At 42.6% G+C, this 24,555-nt stretch overlaps 3 protein-coding genes across 14 annotated transcripts in view; 1 reads left to right on the top strand and 2 right to left on the bottom strand.

Annotated features, from left to right (window-relative positions):
• Positions 1–13,125, bottom strand: part of macf1a (microtubule actin crosslinking factor 1a) — a 224,883-nt gene extending 211,758 nt beyond the window's left edge. For 11 of the 12 annotated variants that reach the window (XM_072371022.1, XM_072371029.1, XM_072371025.1 and 8 more), the window contains exons 1-2: positions 12,710–13,125; positions 2,986–3,223 (exon numbers count right to left, since the gene is read on the bottom strand). In XM_072371022.1, the coding sequence (XP_072227123.1) occupies positions 2,986–3,208 (223 nt within the window). In that variant the 5' untranslated portion in view covers positions 3,209–3,223; positions 12,710–13,125. The remainder of the gene's footprint in view (positions 1–2,985; positions 3,224–12,709) is intronic. The other variant, XM_072371034.1, reaches the window with a different exon arrangement.
• The window catches only part of LOC140275544 (tripartite motif-containing protein 16-like), a 292,422-nt gene that overhangs the window by 11,017 nt on the left and 256,850 nt on the right, over positions 1–24,555 (top strand). The gene's annotated exons all lie outside the window — the stretch shown is intronic.
• On the bottom strand, positions 19,911–23,472 carry ndufs5 (NADH:ubiquinone oxidoreductase subunit S5). The gene is made up of 3 exons (XM_072370159.1): positions 23,364–23,472; positions 21,991–22,210; positions 19,911–20,114 (listed from the first exon to the last, which is right to left on the bottom strand). The coding sequence occupies exons 2-3, from the start codon at positions 22,204–22,206 to the stop codon at positions 20,010–20,012; spliced, it is 321 nt and encodes a 106-aa protein (XP_072226260.1). The 5' UTR covers positions 22,207–22,210; positions 23,364–23,472; the 3' UTR covers positions 19,911–20,009.

Below are 24,555 nucleotides of genomic sequence, written 5' to 3'. Positions count from 1 at the left end.
CTTCTTCTGCAGTGCGCTCTGATCCTTCCATGAAGATGGATGCCACGCTGGCCATCCACTCGAATAGTAAATAATCAGCACAATTACAAGATAACGTGAGAGGAAAAAGCTGCAGGAGCTGCAGCACTGAGCCCTCATCTCCACGAAAAGAGGAAAAGCTAACAGCGCCTGGAGCTGGGGAGGCCCGGCTTCTCCGGAGAGACGAGTAACCTACATTTCTACATCATCAGCCACCATGAGAAGCAGATGAGAAAAAGGAGGAGAGTCCACAGAGCAGAGCACGAGGAGTCAGGTGTTGGAGCTTAAAGACAAGCTTCTGAGGCCTAAATCAAGATTCTCCTAAACTAAACATTTGCTTCACATTTCTCAGAACGAGAACCCTGAATGCAAACCTCTCATTCTGCTCTGGCATTTCCTCACCACCAGCAATTAATACATGTGAGAGTTAGAAAATATGCAGTTTAATGACACAGATTTACTTCTCAGGAAATGAGCCAGGAGGAGGTAAAATGTCAGCATGCTGATGTGAAAGGAGCAGACGCCTGAAGTCCTATTCACTGAGAGACAAAAACCTTTTTACTGTGACATTTCCAACAGAAATGTGAGTCATCTGTATTCCACCTGCTCTCTCATCGCATTTAGTTCTGCAGAAATCTCAAGAAACGTTACATTAATGTCTTCATTGGTCACTTTTCCAATAATGTTCCTTCATTCCTTGAGACTGGAACGCACATCAGGTGAGGTTAAGTCCACATAGAGCCACAGTTTTAGGACAACAGCGTGTCATATCACCATAATAACTCATTAAAGTACAGACTGAGCAGTGGTTGTTTAAAACAGCAGCAGAAAATATCAATTTTCCACACGTTTAAGCTTGTTGAGCTGTTAGTTTCACATCCTGCTGCTTCAAACTTCCTCTGAAGGAGATCGTGGTCCATGTGAGTCCAGCTGAATTCACTGCTCAGACACTGTCTTTAAGCTACTTTAATGGTGATTCTGTGGTTATAAAATCAGGATTTTATTAGAGCAGAGCGACAGTCGGGAAACGCTTTAAGTGAGCCTTAATGGGCTGATTTTCAGTCCCAGTTTCTGACAGAAAAATATGTGAATGAGAGCAGCTTTATTGGGAATTCAGATGGATTAATGTACACTTTACTGTTTTTACTAAAAGATGCAGAAAGATGCCACTTTGGCACCCGCACAGAGCAGCTCGGACCATCTGAGGGATTTGATCCTCGACAGCATCAACGTGTTTTAAAAGTGTGGTTTTGGTGAGATTAACACGATACTTTGTTTTTCTCTGTTGTCGTGGAAACATGCTGAGTGCCGTGGTTTCTCATAACTGCAGAAGAATGTAGAAAATCATACGAAGCCAACAAAAACAAGGATTACACACAAGTTTCCCTTCATTCGTTTAGCTCGGCTGTGAAAAAAATGTCTCAGTGCTGCAGCTAATTATTGGAGGTAAAACCACAGAGTAAGACAGTTTGGATATTAACAATACAATCTGTCAGCTTCTTCTGAACAGCTGATCAGAACCCAAATTAACTCCCATCTGCTCTGTTAATGTGACCGAATCAGATCGCTGTCTACGGAAAAAGCAGCAGGCTGTCATTCAGACATGGCACCAACACATTAAGTTGTCGTCTGATTAATGGAAAGCGAGGACATGTGAAAGGGGCTTAAATCACAGTAAACACAGCATCCTACATTATGTTTTTTCCTGAAACAAACTGCCTCGCTCTGAGTTCTTTCAGTGTGTCATAAACAACCATCGTCTGCATTAAAAGCCTAATGTTACATTCACATTTCAGCATTAAATGCAGCTTTATGCCAGCACTGAGTTGTCGCTAGCAGTTGCTAGCTTTGAGGCCTCTCCATCTCAATCTTTTCCTGCGTAGCTGCACAAATGTTTGCCTTCTTCTAGAGTTAAATGTAATCCACAAATTTGATCTGTCATGTGGTCTCACAAATGTGACTTTTTCTGTTGTTTTAGTTGATATAAATGTTTAAATGTGTCCGTGGGCAGTCACTTAGCAAAGTCAGGCACAAGATACTTGTGGTTATAATTGTAAACAGTCAAATAGCGCATGACTGAAGTCTTGATTCCATCTCCTCCTGACTGGGTGTGCCCCAAGGCTCAGTCCTGGGGTCCTTTCTCTTTGCAATACCCAGCACTTTCTTGGGTCCGATTACCTCGTATCCCGAGACGCCATCTGCACCTGTCATTGTCGCCACATGAGCCCATCGTCTCAGCATGAATCTCAGCCCGTCTCTCAGTGATATCCACATGGATGAAGTAATGCCACCTTCAACTAAACCTCTCTGTGACCGAACCATCAATCATCACAGCCAACAATATAGAAATCACCTCCTCATCTTTCAACAACCAAAGCTGTGGGGAAACACTTCTCTTGGACCTCCAACGGCTGCCCATGGCTGCCTGATCAAATTCAAGTCCCTAATGGTGCCTACAAAGTGACTTCTGGGTCTTATTTCAACCTGCTCTCCAAACACACCTAATTCATACTTACTCTGACCTTGTTCACCTGTTCTACTTATATTCTGGATGGATTAATGCCCCAACCAGGGAGTCTTTCGAGTGGTTTATCACTTTGCATGCAAACACCTGTTAGAGGTGAATGTTAGCTCACAAATGTGAGAATACAGCAGTTCAACTGTAAATCACAGGGAGTCTAAATGCAACATCTCTGCTGCTGGATCTTCGTGTTTGGTATGTGCGTTGGACTTAAAGCTAAAGATACGGTTGAAATGTTTTCCTTGATCTTAATTCAGTGGTTAAAAAAGGTGCAATGGCGCTCTTACAAAGCAAAAATCCCCAAAATGCAGCCATTTGCTCCGTCTTTTCAGACCGGATTCAACCATGATCACCGGGAAGCTTCTCAGAACAATCAAAGTCTTTTGAACAGTCACAAAGCTCAAAGGCACACTGGCAGCACTAAAGTGTGGGATTTATCTCCTTACCTGCCACACGAACCACCGCCCTCTCCGCTGGGTCCAGCACCGAGTCCTGGCTCTTCCTCTTCCTCCTCTCGTGTTTGGACAGGTTCCATGGCAAAGTGTCTCCTGGTGGGCCCACGAGTCCTGATGTGCACGGAGACAAAGACCCCCCTGAACGCTCGCTGCGGAAGGTGGGTTCGCTAACGCAGGAGCGCTCGCTCAGAGTATCATCATCTGATGACTCCATCTTTCCACTTTAGGGCTGCAGGGAGGGAGAGGGATGGAGATGAAGGAGGAAGGAGAGGGGGATACGGGAGGAAAAGAGGTCAGAAAGAAGAGAAGAAGCAGCTTAAACAAAGTGGAAACACTGTATAATTCAATGCTGATGTCATTAATGATGCAAAAGTTTAGATGTGACGGCAGTAATAACGCAGCTTTGAGGAAAAGAACAAGGAGGAAAGAGGATGAACAACTGGGTTAAACTAATTATCACGTCTAGACAAGAGTTAAAAAGTTCAAGAGGCTGCAGAGCTGCAGTTTCAGCTGCCTGCAGGAGGAGGAAAAACTGCTCTGGGGAGGAAAGGCAGAGGAGGAAAGAACTACAAAATCCTGATGGATTAGCATGCAGCAGAGACTCTATAAGATAAACTTTAAATCCTTTTGAAAAGTTTGGGAGTTGATGTGTGGGACGAGGGCAATTTAGAACTATTTCAAAAAGGTGATATTAACAGGTTATTGTAATCAAAGGCAGCATCCATGACAGGATGAGTCTTTGAGGGACAAAGATGTTCAGAGGATCTCCAGTTCCTCAGAGAAAGACTGGAAGGTATCTGCATATTTCTCCCTCTACAGAGCAGAATATCATTAAAGCATTCAAGGAATCTGGAGGAGTTTCAGTGTAAAGGACAAGGGAGCAAGCCTAAGATGGACCCGTGACCTCTGACCCCTCAGATGCTGCATCAAGAACCGTCATTCATCAGCAGCTGATAGAAGCACATGGACAAGGGATTACTGTGGAAACCTTTGTCAAGCAACACAATACAGAGTTCCATTCACAAGCTTTACTGTGCAGAAAAGAAGCCTGATGTTAACCTCGTCCACTTCTCTGGGCTCGGAGGCGTCTGGGATGGACCGTCACACAGTGGAAACGTGTGCTGTGGTCAGACCCATCAGTATTCCACATCTTTGTTGGAAGAAATGGAGCAAAGAGCAAAAGCAGCATCCAGCCTGCTGTCAGCAACCAGTCCCTGCAGCCAGGCTCTGTGATGGTATGGGGTTGGATCAGGGGGCAAAGCTCATTTCCACTTCTGTGATGGCAGCATTAATGCAGAAAAGTTCACTGAGATTTTACAGCAACATATGCTGCCTTCAAGGCCACATGTAAAAAGAAAATGCATCAGACATGTTTGTAACTCAGCCTCGTTTCGAAGTGTGAAACCACCAAGGCAACCGCTTTGTAAGACACTGTGCCAGCCATGGCAACAGGTAAACATGAGGCCCAGCTTCAGCAGAGCGTTTAGGCACCACGATATCGTTGGACAAGCCCCACATGGCAGAGGGGGGCCTGGGTTGGGTTTAACGCCCACGACATAAAGCTACTGTAAATGAACCCCAGCATCTGGTTATAGAGGAGGTTCACGGTGAGGTGGAAGCAGCCAGATGTGGCAGAGCAGTCTCCCAAGCCAGGAAGGCTGGTGGCTGGTGGCTCTCCTCATCCATTTTGAAGACCTTTCCAACACCATTCGCAGCGATTGCTGTGTTGAATTTGACTTCAACAGCTAGTCTTATAAAGTAAAAAAAGATGGAGCCAGCTGAAGAATGAAGAAAAGAAGCAGAAGGAGGTCAATATGAGATTTCAAGGTGTTTCTATTTCTAAAAAAAAAATAATAAACGAGACTGAAAAGAGCCTTTCTTCTGTGCGTCTCCCTCTAAGCTCCACTCTCTTCTTCTACTATCTGTTGCTGATCCATCCATCTTTGAGCCGTCTCTCTGAAATCAATTATAGGCGCCAAGTTGAGGAAAACGCAGTTCACACACAAGGAAGGAGAGTCTGTGTTCATGTGGACTCTGGGGACCTGATGATCCGATCTGTCCATCACAGAATCAATAAATCGACACCTCTGACCTCAGCACACCAAACAGAATGAAACAGCAAAAACGCTTTCAAAGATCCGAGCAGACATCTTGTCTGAAACAGATGATGTGTCCCATCATTCTGACTTATCTAATCACTCCATTAGTTTCGCAGGGCGGTAAATTGGAGGATTAAATTACAGTTTTTTAAGCCTGACAGGGATGAGATGCTGTTTTCAACATAAAGCCACGTGATGACATATTTTTTTTATGCGCAGCCATGACTTTAACTTCTTCTTTCACTCATAATCCCTTCTAGAGTATGAATAATGCCAGGTGAACATGTTGAAACTTGATTTTCATAATCTTTAAATCCGTATAATCTATATTATCACCTTCTAGATGGACGTGCACATGCATGAGCTTCTATTGGTTGCCATCTAAGGAGTCCAGCTGCTAAACTGACCTGCCTGCGGTGCAGTCCATATGAAACAAAACAAAGGAGGAACTGAACTGTTGAGCAGCTGAAATCCTACATTAAGAATGGAAAATGTTCAGCTTTTAAAGCTAAAATAGTTCAACTTGCTCCTGTTCCACCTTCTCTTAAACGTGTTGCTTCATCATATGTATTATATTTATACTATTTATAATCAAATATCACAATTAATGTAGGACCAGCAAAACACTGAATTCTGTTTTCCTGTCAGTCCAATTTTGGGGCAAACAGTGTTGTTAATTGACCAGGTGCTCCTGATAAAGTGTTTTTGATTATTCATCATCTTTAAATATTTGCAGATGAGTATTTTCTTTTATTATAAACACTTTTTTTTAATAGAACTCCCTTCAGCCGTCAGATAGCGACTCAGTTTTCGAGAAGCTTAGCAAACATTCAGCTAAACTCCTTCTGACTGCTAAAACTTCCACTCAGCAGATCTGTCTTTGTTCCTCTCTTGTCTGCAGCAGACTAAGCTGTGCACTGGCCTGAGTGCTGGTCACACAGTGGGAATGTGTCAGTGTTTTATCTGCGAGTCCAACACAGCGGCTGGGATTTCCATCTGCACGCCTGCTGCCAAAAACCCTCCCCCTCCACCTCCTCCTGCTGCTGGCCCCTGGCTTGACCGCTGGCAAAGCCCCACTTCCTGAATCCCCCCATCTCCCCGGCAACACCGTGAGGAAGAGGTTAAAGCCCTCCCAGAATCCCCTGCGGCTCTCTGGTTTGTAACTGTGTGTCAGTGAGTCAGTGGCTCTGCAACGAGAGCTTTTATAAATAGAGCCAGAATGGAAGCTTCAAAGCCGCACCGTGTCATTACAGCAACATTAGGAGGAAAAAACACGGCCTTTGAAGAAAAAGAAACCACCAGCAGAAGCAGTGTGAGCGACAGCGACATCACTTCCTGTCTGATTACACCCTCACAGAGGCATTTTCATGTCACACTCACAGATTTCTTCATTAGTACAAACACATTTTGAACAATTTTCCTCGTGAGATCATTAAAGGATCTTTGGATTTCTATTCATCCGTCTATCTGTCAACACCCATCTAATGATTTCCAGTCAATATAAGGAAAAATGACCATCATAAAGCTAGTATAAAGCGATTTAATCTCAGTTCCCATACTCCAAATGTAATGTTTTCTGACCAAAAACTTTTCTAAACCTGTTATTTTCAGTTTATTATGATTAAAAATAAAGAAAAGTTGCAAATAGTTATATACAATAACTTGAAATGTGTGAAATTTGCCGTTTTTGCTTGAAAACGTCAAAATTGATGCTTTATTCTTTTAACATTTTCATACCATTTGCATGAAAATATAACCTGTTTTTAATGGATCTGTTTGCACATCTATTATATTTCACTAACCCGAAAGTGTTGTATCTAAGTATCTTAGCTGCATCACAGAATTGATCCTTTTAAGTTCCAGTAGTTTTCAAAATATTTGATTTACACAAATTCAAAGTTGAAAGAATCAGCTAATTCTTCTCTGACAGTCTTTGCTTTTGCTTGACAAAAAACATGAATAATTAATCAACATTATTGCTGTTTCAATGTTCTGCCTGCCAGCTCATATTCTAACTACTACAGAGTAAAGCTGACCTATATAAGCAATATATCCATTCAAGGGCTTTGGCTCTTGGCTCTTCCCGTGACAGAAATTGAGCTTGATGCTCTATCGGTCTGATTTATAACTCACAGCCAGGATTTACACAGACTGGGTCTGTTCCCACAGCTCAGGCCCAGTAGTGTGTATTTGCTTGAGTGAGTGTGTCTGCAGCAGGAAACAAAAGTAACGTAAAACAGAGGGACACTGTGACAGAGATGTGGCGGTAAAGTGATGAGAGTAAGAAAGGGGAAGACAGGAAAAGAGAGGGATGGGGACAGAAAGCCTAACGGTCATAACTGCCAGGGTCCTCTGGTCATTCCAGAGCAGCATTCCAGCGCCATAACAGCCGTTGATGAGGCTCTCACTGACATTCATGATCACCAGACAAACATAACACTCTGATCTGTCAAATAACAGAACCTCCTGAGCAGGAAACGCATCTGATTAACACATGTGATCCACAGCGTGCAGCTAATGAATCCTTGACCCAGTTTTATGTGCAATACATTTACACACTTTATGGGTTAAAAGCTGGTTGATAAATCCTTTTTATGTTTTCTGTCCGACAAAACCTAAACACATCTGCTCAAAACTGAGTTGTAAACCTAAATCTGACCTGTTGGCCTGGCAGTCTACCTTTCCATGTTACAATCCAGTCTGACAGAGAGACGCAAAACCGCCTCAAAATGAAAGCTGTTGTTCAGCTGATTAACTTACATCGTCTTCATGACACTCATCAGGACTGTTGGAGAGGGTGTTTGGGAGGTTTCTTTTCTACAAAACTGTCCACTAAAGTCTTAAACCACTCCTCATTTTGTTTTATATTACCAGGAAAATGTGTTTTTTTGCTAAGTTGTCTGATTTATGTGAACATAACACTGGTTCATCCCTTGAGTTAGATGCATTTAATGCTTTAATGTTTCATTGGTCAGTGTTAAAGAAACGACAATCCACTGAAAATGGTCAGTTACAAGGACTGGACTGAAAAGAAATGAAAAAGCAACCAATGGCCAAAGGAAACCCCTGAAACTCTTTTAGAAAGCCTGAAAACTATTGCTCAAGACTACTTTAAAAGAGAACAAGAAGGTTTGGCTCCGTGGAGTTTAAATATAAAGAAATGCGTTGTGGCACAACACATTTAGGTATTTTACTAATTGGGTTTAACTCTTCAGCCAGTAACTAGACAAAGCTAATTTGTAAAATACAACAGATGTTGTGAGAGAGTCTATTTGAAGGCAAATCGTGGTGTTTTACTAGCCGTAATCAAACAACAAACGAATCATGTCGGAGCAACAAATGAACGCTAAAGTTCACTTTAAAACTTTAAAAACCCTCTGGCGTACAGGGTTTACTTTGCCTAAAAACTGTTTACCTTGCCTTGTTTGGCGTCAACATGTGTGACTTTACAGTTGGACCTAAAATCACACAAAAAACATCAAATCTGAGTAGGAAAAACATTAGATTCCTTTTTACTGTGAAAACCACAGCGAGCACTTTCCTCAGAATAACCAGATTTTACAGTTTCTTCCTGCAGAAAACATGATGACATTATTCAGCATGAGTCTGGTTTTACTTGGCCTATCATCACAATTTAAAAACTGGTATATAGTTTAAAGTCCACACCTTCAACACAATTTGAAACACAGCAGCAACATCATCTTAAATCAGTCATGTGATTTGGACGCACCAGCGCGTCCTCCAGAGAGTTAATGTGTAGACGGTCGGACAAGAGCATGATAGTCTCTTTTTAACTCCATGACTAAACCGTTCCAGTCTACAAACACAGCTTGTCTTTAAAAACTTATGACTGCAGCTTCACGAAAAGCAGTACTGTACTTCATATATTTTGTATCCACGTTAATTAAAAATACAGAAAATCCCAGCAGAACTATTGTGACTATTTTACGAAACTGTGCATGTCAGCTTTACATCATATGACATCTTGAAAATCAATAAAACAAGAAAAAAAAACTAAAGGTGAAACTAAAAGCAGACCGTCCTCTAGCTAATTAAATAAAGCTAGTTAGACTTAGTCAGAGCTAATATACCCACTTTTCCCGGTATTTTGATGTACCAAAATCTTGTGATCATCATGTAATAATAATGGAGAAAAATTACAAACAGATAAATTGTCAAATATAGAAGGTAAAACCTAAACAGGAGGGGTGCAGGTTATACAGCTAGCTAGAAATATAATGCTAGCTCTTTTTTGCTAAACGCTAACTAGCCTAGCTTAGCAAAGTGCCAGTAACTTCCATTTCAGATGCATTTGACTCAATTGACATGTTTAACTTGTTAAAGTTAGTTTATATTAGTTTAACTATATTTATTTAACCGTAATTTGTTTATTTTCAAGAGTCATTGCACTTTCATCTCCACATCAAATGGCAGACAGCATCATGTCCTGTAAAGCGAAGTAATGAAATTAAGCATATCACCGTCTTGGCTCTCATAATATTACACATAGGCCGTATACGTATTAAAATAAGTACATATAGCTGAATAACTTTCACTTCAGTTTGTAAGTTGTAAGTCGTAACTCTCTGAGTGATGATATCTTTTGGATGTTGAGCACCTGCTGACAATTACAGCTAAATAAAAACCCACAAATATTACTTATACAGCTGATTCATTGAAAAGGGCCTCTTTTGAATAAGTAAGCTGGCAAAAAGAGGTAAGTACGCCTGGAGAACAACCTGGAGTGATTACAAGGCAGGAAATGGGGTAACCTTCTTCAGAAAATGCTTGAACATTTGTAATTTACAAGAAAACAAATTACCGTTTTCCTCAAAGTGTCAAACTAGTCCTTTAAATGGAGTTTCCGATATTTCAAGCACACTTGTTCCATTGGTTGTTAAAAGTGTACTAAATGGCAAGTGGGATTTGAGGATGAATGAGCAACACTTCCCCTTAAATCACAGCCGCCAGCATGATGAGTAACACACTGACTGACTGGACTGAGCAACACACAAATATACACAACATATATTTGTACAAACTGGACTAGCATGCTGACAATACTCTTATTTTACGACTCAGCAGGACTCGGGGAGGCAGAGTTAATTAAAGTGAGAGCAAAAAGAAAGGAAACAAAAAGAAAAGTGAGTGAGATGAAGGGTAAGATAAGAGCGTGCTGGGATAACACAACCATGTGTCATCATATGGTCGTCTTACACTAATTAACAGCTCTGGGGCGTCATTATAAACGTCATACAACAATGAGGATGTACGAGACTCTTTCTATTTCTTTCCGGCTTAGTTTGGCTCCTCGTTTTTGCTGCTGTGCACAAATTAGCTGTGAAAGAGGCGAAAACAGAAACAAAAGGACAGACCACAAGTCTGAGGTCCCAGTAAAGTGATTCACCGAAAGAAAAGGGACAATTTCAGAGTCATGAAAGATAATGTATGGATAGTTCCAGCTGTTTCCAAACAAAGGCCACGATGCCCCACTCACAATATTTCTGTTACACTTGGATCATTTTTACTGTTTTGAAAGATCTTGATGTTATAACCTCACGAGGCTTTTAAAAACTAAAAAATTAATTGACAAGAATTTAGCTCGAACATGAGTAAGTGAAATAGCATCAACCTGCTCTAAATCAAATATGACAACCTGAACACTGTTTAAAAGGAAAAAAAATCACTCAAACTGAGATGATGTAAATCCATTTTACGGCAAGTTCCTCTCTTCCAGAGTTTACACACAGCAAACCGTGTTTTTTCATCGGTTCGTTTTATTTTTGTTGATATAAATCCATTAATTTCACTGTAAGAATCCAACAATTAAAAAGCTTCTAATCTTTTGTTGATTTTAAGGAAAAAAACTTTATTTAATTCAGTGAACAATGACATCAAGCTGCTTTTCTATATTTGAGTTCATTGTGCTCATTCTGATCTAATAAATCAAGTAAACTATAGATTATTCACACTAATTTCCATATTTCGCTCAAAATATGGAGTAAGTATATATATATATATATATATATATATATATATATATATATATATATATAGCAGCATATATATGTTGCAGCAGAAAGCAACAGTAGTGAACAGAGACTAAATATAAAAGGAAACAGATGTGCTGTAATTTTTTTGCAGATCTTTACCAAGATAGCAGAAAACGTTTGACCCTTTTCAAGTCTTCTTTGGAAACATCTGGCCTTGATTGACTGCGCTGACACGACCCAAATCACATTTTCTTCGGGCATTTGGGCCATGCTTGACCCTCACAACGCTTGCCACAACCAATATAAAAGCAAGCTTTAACATTATGACCACTTCTGGCCCATACAACACATATCCTAACCCAAGTTAGGCCCAGCTCATGACCTTTGGTCCACACCTGGCCCACAAAACTCATCAGTGTCACAACTGAGCCATAAGTGCCTAAAGGAGCTCGGATTTGGCGCAGATGCTAATTTGGTGGCCAATTTGATCCTCAAAACACGAATTTGAACTGAAATACAACTCACAGTGCTCAGCACATCCAGGTTTTCATGCAACATGTGCAGAATATATGGTGTGCAGAAGGGAAAAAATGGTGGAAAAGAACCATTTCTGTAGTATTGAATGGATTCGGAATACTCAAACATAAGGCTGGAGGGAGAAGACCATCTGGTACAAAGCGGCAGGAGGGGAGTCCTGTCTGAATTTCCTCCCTCTGGCTGCACCTTGCATGATATCACTGAGGTTTAGAGTCCACTGGGATTCATGCAGGAGGAGGTGATGATGGAGAGTCTGTGGGTATAATTGGCTGTTCGGGATTGCACAGATCAATAAAAGCTCTTGAGTTTTCGTGCACATAAAACACAGATATAGCCGCAGCTGGTGCTTCGTTTCTGCTTTGCACGCATTCCTTTATTTCCGTTTCTTTCTTTGATTCGAAACATTTCTGCATGAATGGTCAGCGGACATGGAGCCAACCCGCTCTGCGCACGCACGGACTGCACGCACGGACTGCACGCAGGAGCAGGGGCTCTTTGTCCAAAATGCAGCCGCTGCTTGAATAGATAAAACAAACTAATTACATTTATCCATTTGTGGCTGGCGCTGTTGACAAAATGCTGTGTCTGTGCTGCTGCTGCAGAGTCTCTCATTAGGGGAAGAACCCCGGCAGCCTTCTCACGACCCAGAAACCTTCTCTGGCTGAATGTCCGCTGGTTATTTCCAGCTCCAGCGTACAAATCACGAGCAGCCTGCTTTGAAACGGGACGTTTCCAGACAGCCACAGACTATGTGAGATTAATTCTGTGAAAACGTACCTCCTGAAATAAATGTCACTGAACGCAGAGTCAATGATCAACACGTTGAAACTCAAGAATACGCACTAAAACCCAGTTAGTCCACGTAGCCTGTTATATTCACGGACTATGATTAGGTTTGAACCTTAATTAATCGAATAATGCCTTTAAATGAATTCAAAATGATATCTCGTAAATGGTCAGTGGCCATTCTGTTCCGACCGAATGGTAAACAATTCCTGTTATCTCTGGACATGACAGGTCTGGAAAATCCTACGTAATGACTTGGTCTGTGAGACAGAACCGAGCTGGAGCTCCGGAGGCGCTTACCTTCACCGAGCAGCAGCGTTCCAAGAATCCGAGCACAGCGCGAGGGAGGCCGGGGACGCGGCCGCCGCTGCTCCCTCTCCTCCGGATGGATGGAAGGATAGATGGGTGGATGTTTTCCCCTCCACCGACGGGGCTACTATTGCCAGTCTTCCTGCAAAAATAACCGAACCGACACGGAGCCGGTGGATGAGGGTGGGGAGCGAAAAGCAAGCGGTGTGATCCTGAATGGTAATGGCTGTCCTCCTGCTTTCCCCCTCTCTGCCTCTCTCCTCCTCTCGGCTTCAACAACCCCCCACCGGCCCTCCTCTCCTGGCCCGCTCTCTCACTCTCCCAGTCTCTTCAATAGGCTGTTTTCACGGCTCCAACACTTAACCCATGTCTATTGAGTCTGGTAAGTGTCGCGGAAATTGAGATTTCGGGTGCACCCCTGCGTCATCACAGCGGCACCGCCAAACCCAGACCGTGACGCGCACACACTTTGGCTCAGTTTGGGGGGAGAAGGGCGTTCACGCTGGCATATTTGCAGCAGCTACTCATTCACATATGTCCAGATTTACATAGGAGAAGCAGCACCGGTTCTGAGCTGTGCTCTGTACATCCCATGATTGGAATAATCTGGGTTTTTATAATCCCTATACACGCATACATCCCTCTCTGCTCCAAACAGCTGGAGGAAGGCAGGGAGTAGCTCAGAGAGCATTTGATTACAAGCTGGAGGAAAAGGTGGAGACTTGTGTTTGGGCAGCCGCTCCCATTCAGTAGAGACAAGGTCCTCACAGACTGGGCTGCCCTTGGATTTGTCTGGTCACTCCAGCAATGATCCTCCTCAGGGTTTTATTGATCTCTTACATTTAAGGTAGAAAATGGACATAAATCTTGCTGTTCATGCTGATTTATAGTGGGAAAGACTTGAGCTATACAGCTTACCCATCAAAAGCTGCTCCCCAATCAAGAATTAAAAGTTATCTGAGGGACATACTGGATAGAAATGAGTCACACGGGAGTGTAACAGTTTAGATCTAACAGCTCCAGGGCTGGATTTAACCATTTTTGGGCCACTCAAGACAAAAAGATCTACAAAACAGTGACTATGTGAATAACTAATGCAAAAGTTAATTTAAATCACTACCAATGGCCTTCACTCAAACTGCTATGAAATGTTTTCAGGAATGAGTTGAGTGAGATGGTGAAAAGTTGCTCTTATGTGGTCCCATTCTGAGCCGATTTTAGCTTTTGGTCCCGAAACTGAGAGCAGATCTGATCAGCATCGAGTGTCAGAAGAAGAGTCAACACAGTTAGATGCTCAGCTGAGTCGAGCTGTGGTGACAGTGCAGCTGAGCGATTTCATCCGACCTTCTAATAGTTTACGTAAACAGGAGGGGAATCGAGTTATTGACCAAGTTACGTCCAACAAAGTCAACTGTGTGAGAAACCGTTCAATACATCAAGTCTATTTCTTTTATCCCTTTACATCCACCCAAGACCTGCCAGAACCCAGTAGTGCTTCACGCCCTAAAGATCTGGTCTCAGTTCGACACGGAAGGCTCTTCAATGACAATAACAAAGGAAAACTGTGAGAAGGATTCTGGTAAAGATGTCACCGATGAATAATGGAAAGAACCCACTCCTCTTCCATTTGAGCGAGGACTTATTCGGTTTAAGGTTGTACAGTTATAGGCAGGCGCCTGCTACTCTCCTCCACTCATTTTGGTCATGCTAACTGCATTCTGATCCTCAGTATCTGAAGTGTATTCAGCAGTTTCAGGTCTAACTATCGGACTCTTTGGTGTCCCATCAGAAGATCTCCCTCGATAGAAGCCACCGTTAAATAGCACAAATCGGAAGAATGGCAAAAAAACCCCTCTTTTAGCAGATGGATATGTCATGTTTTTCCTTCAGATTGAGCAGTTTAACAGTTAATAGTGCACCTTGAGGCTGGATAATGTGTGTTATGGGAAAGAAAACCAATGTTTTTGTTCGATATCTCAAATGTTCACTGTCTCTGTACGTGTTTGAAAGCTCAATAAAGTACATTCAGTATATTTCTGGGCTTAATCTGTTTCTGAGAGCTTTGATGTCAGCTTGATTAACACGTGATCCGAGTCAGACATAAAATGGAGTCTTTTTCTTTAGTTGTTATGTTTCCATAAATTAATAAATACTGAGCTTCCATAAGGAGACATATAATATTCCAGTAACCAGAGATATTTTCAGCTTTGCCTACAGTGCCAGACGCCATCATTTTTCGTCTTTTCTTGGCGATTTCAGCTTAAAAAGAGAAGAATAATCTCAGTTTCAGTTTTTTAACTGTAACCTTTATGATCTTTCTACATTTGTTCTGCTCTGAGGCACACCAGGCAGATCCCCTAAAAGTGAAATTAAAGTAAAATTAAATCTACATAATATCTTCTTAAACGCTGAAAGGAACCGGTTTTAAAAATTAAAGAAGAAATAAATTTGACATATAAACTCACCGGCCACTTAAATACACAGGAACCCTTGCTAGTAAAAGGTTGGACTCCTTCTGCCTCCAGAACTGCTTTAATTCTTCGTGGCACACTTTCAACAAGGTGTTGGAAACACTTCTCAGAGGTTTTGGTCCATATTTACATGCCAGCATCACACAGATGTTGCAGATGTGTCGGCTGCACATCTGTGATGCAAATCTCCTGTTCCACCACCTCCCAAAGCTGCTCTGTTGGACTGAGTTCTGGTGACTTTGGAGGCCGCTGGAGTTCAGGGAACTCATTGTGATGTTAAATAAACAGTTTGAGATGATATGAGTTCTGTGAGATGGTGAATTATCCACCATCAGAGGATGGTGCGCTGTGCTCATAAAGGGATGGAGACGGTCAGCAGCAATACTGCGGCATGTAAACGATGCTCAGTTGGTACAGAGGGGCCCAAAGTGTGCCAAGAAAATACCCCCCCCCCCAGGAGCGGCACCCGGTGTGGTCTCCTGCTGCTGCCCATCATCTCCTGCTGCTGCAGCCCATCTCCTGCTGCTGCAGCCCATCTCCTGCTGCTTCCCATCTCCTGCTGCTGCAGCCCATCTCCTGCTGCTGCAGCCCATCTTCTGCTGCTGCAGCCCATCTCCTGCTGCTGCAGCCCATCTCCTGCTGCTGCAGCCCATCTCCTGCTGCTGCAGCCCATCTCCTGCTGCAGCCCATCTCCTGCTGCTGCAGCCCATCTCCTGCTGCTGCAGCCCATCTCCTGCTGCTGCAGCCCATCTCCTGCTGCTGCCCATCATCTCCTGCTGCCGCAGCCCATCTCCTGCTGCAGCCCATCTCCTGCTGCTGCCCATCATCTCCTGCTGCCGCAGCCCATCTCCTGCTGCCGCAGCCCATCTCCTGCTGCAGCCCATCTCCTGCTGCTGCAGCCCATCTTCTGCTGCTGCAGCCCATCTCCTGCTGCTGCAGCCCATCTTCTCCTGCTGCAGCCCATCTCCTGCTGCTGCAGCCCATCTCCTGCTGCTGCAGCCCATCTTCTGCAGGGTTCCACGTGTTGTGCGTTCAGAGATCTGCTTTCTTCGGTTGGAATGAGTGCTTATTTGAGTTCCTGTTGCCTTCCTGTCATCTGGAACCAGTCGGCCCATTCTCCTCTGACCTCTCACATTAACAAGGCCTTTTCACAGGATATTTTCTCTTTCTCGGACCCTTCTCTGTAAACCCAGAGATGGTTGTGGGTGAAAATCCCAGCAGATCAGCTGTTTCTGACGTACTCAGACCCCCCCCATTCTGATGCTGGGTTTGAACTTCAGCAGGTCGTCTTCACCACCTCCACATGCCTAAAGGCACTGAGCTGCAGCCATGTGATTGGCTTATCAGCTGTTTGTGGTAACAGGTGATTAAACACCTGATAAAGTGGCCGATGAGTGTAAGTGACAAATTAAAGGAAAATTCACATTAAAACACAGTCAGAGCCACTTTCCTTTTACTGTAGGGGTAAAGATTTGTTAAACTTTTTAATTGATTATTATCAATGATATTTTAATACTTTTTCTGTTGTAAAATGGTTGACTTGTTCATGATGATATTAACAGTGTACCTCTCTGGAGCTTTGGATGATCTGTACTGAGTGGGGCTGCAGGTACGATGGGTGGAAGAGTTGGTTTCTGCTGCAGGATTATCTTCTTTATTAAAGGTTTATGCACTTTAATCAAACAGCAGCTAACAGTCTGAGTGGCCACACTGACCTCAAACTACAGTAAAGACAAGCAAAGAGCGAAGTTCACCTGGATCGTTGCCATACTTTCATTTCAGTTAATTATTGAACAATCCTGAACTGACCGACAGGTAAACAGAGGGATATAATGCTTAGATAGACACTGAAGCTCCTAACATGGACTGACTAATAAAGGTGAACATTCAGTTGAAACAGTTTAATCTTTGTGATAACGGGAGCAGCAAATCATGGGGTACCTTCAGTCATCTGCAGCTTTTATCCACGTAGTTCACTCGAACACATTCAGACCCGATGCAGCATAGTTTTGGAGTTTTTATCTTTTATGCCTGATGTAACCCTGTTGTTACATCATCATTTTTAAAATATAAGGGTAAAATTACTGTTTGATAACAAAAGTCCGAAGTTCAACCCTTCATAAGTGGGTTTATAGACTCACACAAGAAAAACGCAGGTTCTGCTCACCTGCCGGAGCTAATTATGGTGTTCCACAGAGTTCTGGGCTTGAACCACTTCTCTTCCGCTGTCCTGCAGGCTTTAGATGTTTCACTGCCTCAACACACCTGATTCAGATTAAATGGATCTCTTCAAAAGATTGGGAAGTTCTGCAGCAGCCTGCTAATGAGGCTTTGATCTGAATCAGGTGTGTTGAGGCAGTGAAACATCTAAATTTGGGCCAATATTCATACAGATTTTCTTCCTGTTGCAGAGTTACAACTTTAACTCTATTTTAGCTCTATTTAAACATCCTGTAATCAGGAACTTAAAAACGTTTGAACTTAAATATGAATTTTTCTTCATCAAAACATAAAAAAACAACTCGCTGCTAATAAAATATTACGTCACTGAACAAATTAGAGTTTTATAAACTCTGAGAAGTCTGATTCAAAAGATCTAGGAATTACAGTTGCTGTAATAAATGTGTTACTGAATGTAAACAGGGTATTTAACATCTGTATTTAACATCTGTGTCTCCACATGTAGCTGCAGGCCAATAATCTGAGCCTAGACTCGACTTCCTGTTTACACAAATTAACCAGAAAAAATAAATAAATAAATGAAAAGTTCAGGAAAATGTAGATAAATTCAGGCAGAAAACTAAAAATCTGATATTTTATGTTCATAGTAAAGCTGGTTTCGTGGCGGCTTCTTGAGACATCATCTGTGCTCCTGGCGCCATCTTGTGGCGACTCATGAAGCCTCCTAATCCCATCAACCTGCTTTAAACGCTGCTAATTGAACGGATGTCAAAGAGCAGTTATTCACATCCATCTCTCACCGGAGCGGCCGAGCCATCCCTGCGGAGCGTTTACTGACTAATCCACTGAGAAATCGATGGGGTGAGAAAAAAAAAGCTCAACATTTACAGCTCAGCAGGCGGCCGGCGACATCACATGTGGAAGAGACATTAAGGCTTTCATCAGAGGCTTTTTAACCAACTGCGTGAGATCTGAGGCCAGCTGGCGTCTGTTAACAATCACTTTTTCAGTTAAATGCAAACATAAAAGCTCTAATCAACTTTGACTTAACTGCTTAACAGAGTTACCAGCAGCTGATTCTTCTTCTTTTGAGCACTTTGGACGATTAAAACGGTCGTCAACAAGCCGTTTTCTGCCCATGTTTCACACCCACAGGTGTTTCATCTCAGGCAGAAGCTGTAAAAGTAGGAGTAATGTGCTGTAAAACGTTACTGAAGTAAACGTGCAGGAAACTTTTTAAACACAAGTGGTGGTGGTGGTCCGCGTCGACAGGAGTCAGCCGAGGAGGTTTGGACGCCTCCTGGAGGGGTTATTTATCCCGTCTGACCTGGAAACGCCTCTGGACCCCCCAGGAGGAGCCTGGAAACGCCTCTGGACCCCCCAGGAGGAGCCTGGAAACGCCTCTGGACCCCCCAGGAGGAGCCTGGAAACGCCTCTGGACCCCCCAGGAGGAGCTGCAGAGGGCCGCTGGGGCCGACCCGACCTCAGATAAGTTGATAGATGGACGGATGGATGGAGGACACTGATGGATGGAGGCAGGTTGTGACCCTCAATCAGCTGATGGATCATGGCTTTTATGAAAGTTATTACTTTCTACCAAACTAATCAGCCCTTACTTTACTGCACTTCCTTCTAATCTGCTGTTTTTTGGAGGAAAATATTCTCTTTACTTCATTTCTAGTCACACATGATAAGATAAGGCTCATGCGGTTAAGGTGGAAGAAGACATTAAACTTTCATCTATACATTTTCTGCCCTTTTCTTCATCGTTTTTGTTCAGTTTGAGGAGGTATTTTTACAGTTATTTTAGTAGTTGGGCCTCAGTAAAGCGTCAGAGTTCTTCTTCTACCTCCGACAACCCGCCTGAGTGGGCTACATGCTAACTTCATACTTTTCTCTGTCAGAACAGTTTACAGTTCACTGACTCTGTCATCAGCACCAGAAACAGAAGCATCCCTCTTAGTTCAGATTTACATTTCCTGTCAATCACTCTACTTTGCTGAAAGGAAGGACGTTGTTAAAACTCCCTTTTTGGCGTTTTTTGTCAGCTGAGGGATCCAAAAACCTGACAAATTTAACATGAACACAAGAGGAAGCCTGGGTCAAAATGTCCGATCACATAAATAAATCTCGGACATCTATTGAGCCTCGAAGCAGCAGAAACTAACCACAATCAGTGGAGTCCACCGTCAGTCCCACTTCCTCCACTTCCTTTCTGTTTTCAGAGGCTAAGGGTCAAGTTAAGGGATGATGGAGTAGCAACAAGACCAACTCAAAGCACTGCTTCATCTGCTTTAAGTACATTTTATAGTGAAATCCTGCAGTCAATTCTTCTTCTGACAGTTTCAGTCATGTCAGAGAATCAATAAACCCAACAGCAACGCTTCCCTGAACTGCTTCTTCTTCATGTCTAAAGGAATATTTAAAAGATCTTTAGCTCTTTCATGAGCCTGTAAGTAAAGCAGATAAATGAAAAACAACATGAATTAATCAATATTTGTGAGAAAAGAAGAAGAAGACAGGAAGGACGGACAAAGAAGGAGAGTAGATGATGACATTTATTTGCAAACTTGAACAGGAAATAGTGATATTTTATTTACTATACATAAGAACCGATCTGCGGACAGTTGCGTGTTCCCTCATGGCGCCTGGTTGCCCTCGCCCGTGTGGGTGGGTGGCGGCGTGTACGTGCCCTCCTTCATCAGCTTTTCACGCTGCTGACGGATGGCGTACAGCCTCTGGTGCTGCAGGGAGGAGGAGAAGAGGGTAAAGCTGGAGGCGGAGCAGATAAGGAGGACGTTCTGGGCCCTCGCACCCTGAGTCAGCGTTAAATATGGACTCATTTATTGGGTCTAAGCAGCAGATTTCTGACCAAATCCAAGTCGGAGGAGTCCACTTAGACCACAGCTGTTATAATTCAACACACAGCGAGCTTCGTGTCAGAGCTCTGGGTAGATTTTATTCTGCTTCATCGTGTTTTTAGAGGCCGAGACGCGACTAACGAGGAAGCCTGACCTCCCTTTAACCATGACATCATTCAGCTGAGCAGACATGCACTGGTCCTTCATCGCACACTCAAAACGCTCAAAAAAGTGGAAGAATTGGACAGAAATACAACATTTGATCAGTTACTTAGTGGTGAAAATGAAAGGTAAAAGACACAAAATGGGTTCCATTCTAACCAGTTGTTTGGTGGTTTGATTCCTGGAGTTTTAAAGAGTCCTCCGGAAAGACACTGAAACCCAAACTGCACTCAGGTGTGAGTCAGCAAAGTTACAGCTGAGTCAAGCTACAGCTGGAGCTCCACTGGGATATTTAACTGGACCCCCCCCCCATCCTTCCTCCAGCAAACACAAACAGGGACAGAATGAAGACCCTCTGACCTCCTCTGAGGGAGGTCATGGTCCATGTGAGTCCAGCTGAATTCACTGCTCAGACGCCGTCTTTAAGCTACTTTAACGGTGATTCTGTGGTTATAAAAATCAGGATTTTATTAGAGCAGAGCGGCAGTCAGGAAACGCTTTAAATGAGCCTTAACGGGCTGATTTTCAGTCCCAGTTTCTGACAAAAGAAACTGAAAAGTATGAATGAGAGCAGCTTTGTGGGGAATTCAGCCGGATTTATAAACACTTTCCTGTTTTTACTAAAAGATGGAACTCAAGTTGAGCGTTTACATGCAGGAGTTATTCGAATACCAACTCAGGAACAATGACGTTAGTTAAAGTATTCAGCCGTGTACGAGTTGCTCTGGTTGTTCTGCTACCATCTGCTTTTTGTTCCCACTTATCTCACATTTCATGTTGCTCGACTTTGGCTGTTTAGAAATGTGTTATAAGAAGAAACTTGATTGAACTTGACTGATCTTTGCTGTTCAACCATTCATTGGGAGGGTTTCAGTCCAAGACGGCAGTGTTTCTGGATCATTTGGCTTCTTCTCTGCATGAAGGAGCTTTAACCTGCTTTTGTGTTCACAGACACTGATTCCTGGAAGTGTTCCTGAGCCCATGCAGGGGTTTCCAGGACAGAATCAGGTCTGTTTTTAATGCAGAGCTGCCTGAAGGTCACAGACATCTCTGAATCTTTTGTACTGTAGATGAAGGAATATTCAAAGTCTTCACAGTCTTATATTGAGGAACATCCTGGAATTTCTCCACATTTTTTCCAACAGTTTTTGCAGATCGCTGAACCTCTGTCCATCTTTACTTTTGAGTCACTCTGCCTCCTAAGGTGCTCTTTTTATACCAGTTCATGTCGCTGACCTGCTGCTAATTAACCTGATTAGCTCCAACAGCTTCCTCCAGCTGTTTCTTTTAAGGCACCACTTACTTTTCCAGCCTTTTGTTGCCCCTGTCCAAACATTTCCGCCACCATTAAATTCAAGATGAGCTCATGTTTGTCATGAAACAGTAAAAAATACTTCACTTTCCATCTTTGACATGTTTTCTGTGTTACGTCATAAAGAAGATTTCTTGGTTTCTAAGATTTCTAAATGATTGCATTCTGCTTTTATTCACATTTCAAAGACCACAGAAACTGTTTTTGGAGCGTTGTGCAAAGGAACGATGCTTTAAAACTAAAGCTTCGTTCCTTTGCACCAACTAAAAGCTGGATATGGCTCACCGTCTTCTGCCTATGCATGCACTCGTAGAAATCCTCAAACTCCACCTGGCACTCCTTCCTGGCGCGGGTCTGCCCGATACCATGAGCACATTGGACCCACTCCTTCTCGAAGGCGTGGCAGCGCGCCGCCCGCTTGTTCGGCTGCTCTCCGCTCTGCAGCAGCAGCCAGCGGTCCAGGTTGATGCCGAGCCGCGACTGCAGGTCCACAAATGGCATGATTCTGGAGAAGAGCGGGGCCAGAGTACAGCGAGTTAGAACAACTACAACAGGAGATCTCAAAGGGTTTAAATGCTACACTTTTTGTGTCTTTACTCAGCAGATGTGTGCTGACATTAATCTAACATTTAAGGATCCTTTCACAGCATATCTATGACCTGACAAAATCAACTGAAACATTAACGTTACTCAATGTGAACCTGATACGTTTCACATTGAGTAACTGAATGTACATCTGGACTTATTCATGGTCAACGATGGTCTAAAACAGAAGAAATGGGAACGCATTCTTCACAAGATGACGCCAACGTCCCAGCATACAACACAGCACGATGAACCACATTCTCCAAGATATTTGTTTTAATTTACAAGAATTCAAAAGAATTGTCAAAAGAATTGAGGGCGTTAAAAGAAATTTCCGTTAACACATTAATTTTTATAGATGTAAAATATAATACACAAGGCCTGTCAAAATTAATTAATCAATTATTTGTAAATACACACACACACATATACATCTATATAGGCTATACAGATAGATCAGCTGGGGCCTTTCTGTGTGGAGTTTGCATGTTCTTCCCGTGCATGTCTGGGTTCTCCGGCTTCCTCCCACCGTTCAAAAACATGCATTTTGGGTTAAATGGCGACTCTAAATTGTCCCGAGGAGTGAGTGTGAGCGTGTGCGTGCATTTTGATTTGACCTGAAAAGCTCAAAATCTTCTTCCACACAAACCAAAACGACACCCAGAAGAAAAACACGTCTCGGGGTCTTAAATTCATCATATTTACATAATTTTAACAAAAGACTCCAGGACGTCAGGTTGAGGTTAGCTCACCGCAGTTAGCCAATAAGCTAGCGGACATCTCCTGCATCTAGCTGGCATTTCCGAAACAAATAATAACAAACACAGCTTCGTATCTCTGATATGAGTTGATAAATGTTAGCTAAACAACTCCAGCTGTTACGTGAAAGTGTCAGCAGCTCATATCTTTGTAAGACTGTCCTTCAATGACAGCCTGTTCAGGCTAACCTCGGGGTGCTCTCATCACACCGCAGCTACCAGACAACACCGAGTCTTCAACCGTAAATAAATTCTAACATGCAGGTTTTTAGGTCCAACTTTCTCAAAATGATACGTTAAAACGGGTGTATTTACCGTGTTTTGTTGATTTCTTGCAGACACTTTAACCTTCCTCTGGATCTACGGTTTACGGCTGGCCAAAACACTGCCGTAAAGTGATCCAATCTGCCGTGAACGGACGCAACTTCTTCTTCTTGTGTTTGTCTGGGTTTGCCGGCAGCTCAAAGGCTCCGCAGCGCCACTCACTGGCATGGATGCCAAAACATGTGATCAGACTAGAAAATCGAAGCCTGGAGTCATTACATGTCTTTTAAGAACTTCATCTCAGTATATGTACACATTTTCCAGTGTTTCTTTAAGCAAAATGTTAACCTATTGGATTTAAAGCTGATACCTTTCATCCTTCGTCTGTCAGGCAAGATTACTTTTTCTCATTTTTGACAGTTTCCAAACAATGAACGGACCTAAACCATATGTTTGGTCTGGACCTACAGTGGCATTAGTGGCATTCCTAGTTAGGCATCACAGCTTTGGTTTCAGTTCTTGTTTGAGGGATTTTCAAACAGTTTTCCTGCAAAATACTGTCTGTCCTATTTAAATTAATCTTAAAATGTGTTTAGGGTTATCATCCTGTGGTAGAAGCCCTTTTTCTGTATGCTGTTTGCGTCCATGACTTATTCTCCACATTACCAGTGAAATATTCCCTGTAAGAATGATTGCAACACAATTCAACGTGTGATTCATCCACCCGGGTTTTTTACAGTTATAAGATTCTGTAACCGCTGCCTTTAAACAGAACTTTGTTCATTACAGATAAACGTTTTATTCTAACTTCATCAGTCATGGCGCCCTCTTGGCTTTCAAAAACTACAGAAAGTAATCTAATTGGGTACATGTTGCTTAAAATAAACTAAATTATCTGCAAACAGAACAAGAAGATTTGACTTACCAGGATTTTTAAATCAAGTTACATTTTCCAGCTTCAGAGATCAACAGATTAGATTTAGTTGAAACTAAAATGACCAGACTAAAGAAAAGGAAAATACCTAAGAATGATTTTCAGTCTCATACTTCTTACTTAGAGCCAGTTATAAACTGTCAGTAACATGTCAGGATGTCTTGTAAGATAATCAAGAATCATAGAGCTTAATGCAAACGGAGTGCTACCTGAAAATGTCCAGAGAAGAAGAAATATCTGTGGTGCTTTGATCTAATTGAAGTTAAGTTTTTACAGGCAAGGATTAGGTTCAAAGATGCATCTGGCTTG

Source organism: Leuresthes tenuis, unplaced genomic scaffold, assembly GCF_036924035.1.
Source record: "Leuresthes tenuis unplaced genomic scaffold, fLeuTen1.0.hap1 SCAF_18, whole genome shotgun sequence".
Lineage (NCBI taxonomy): Eukaryota > Metazoa > Chordata > Actinopteri > Atheriniformes > Atherinopsidae > Leuresthes > Leuresthes tenuis.
The sequence above is the reverse complement of the archived record's forward strand: the minus strand, read 5'-3'. Positions and strand labels throughout refer to the sequence as shown.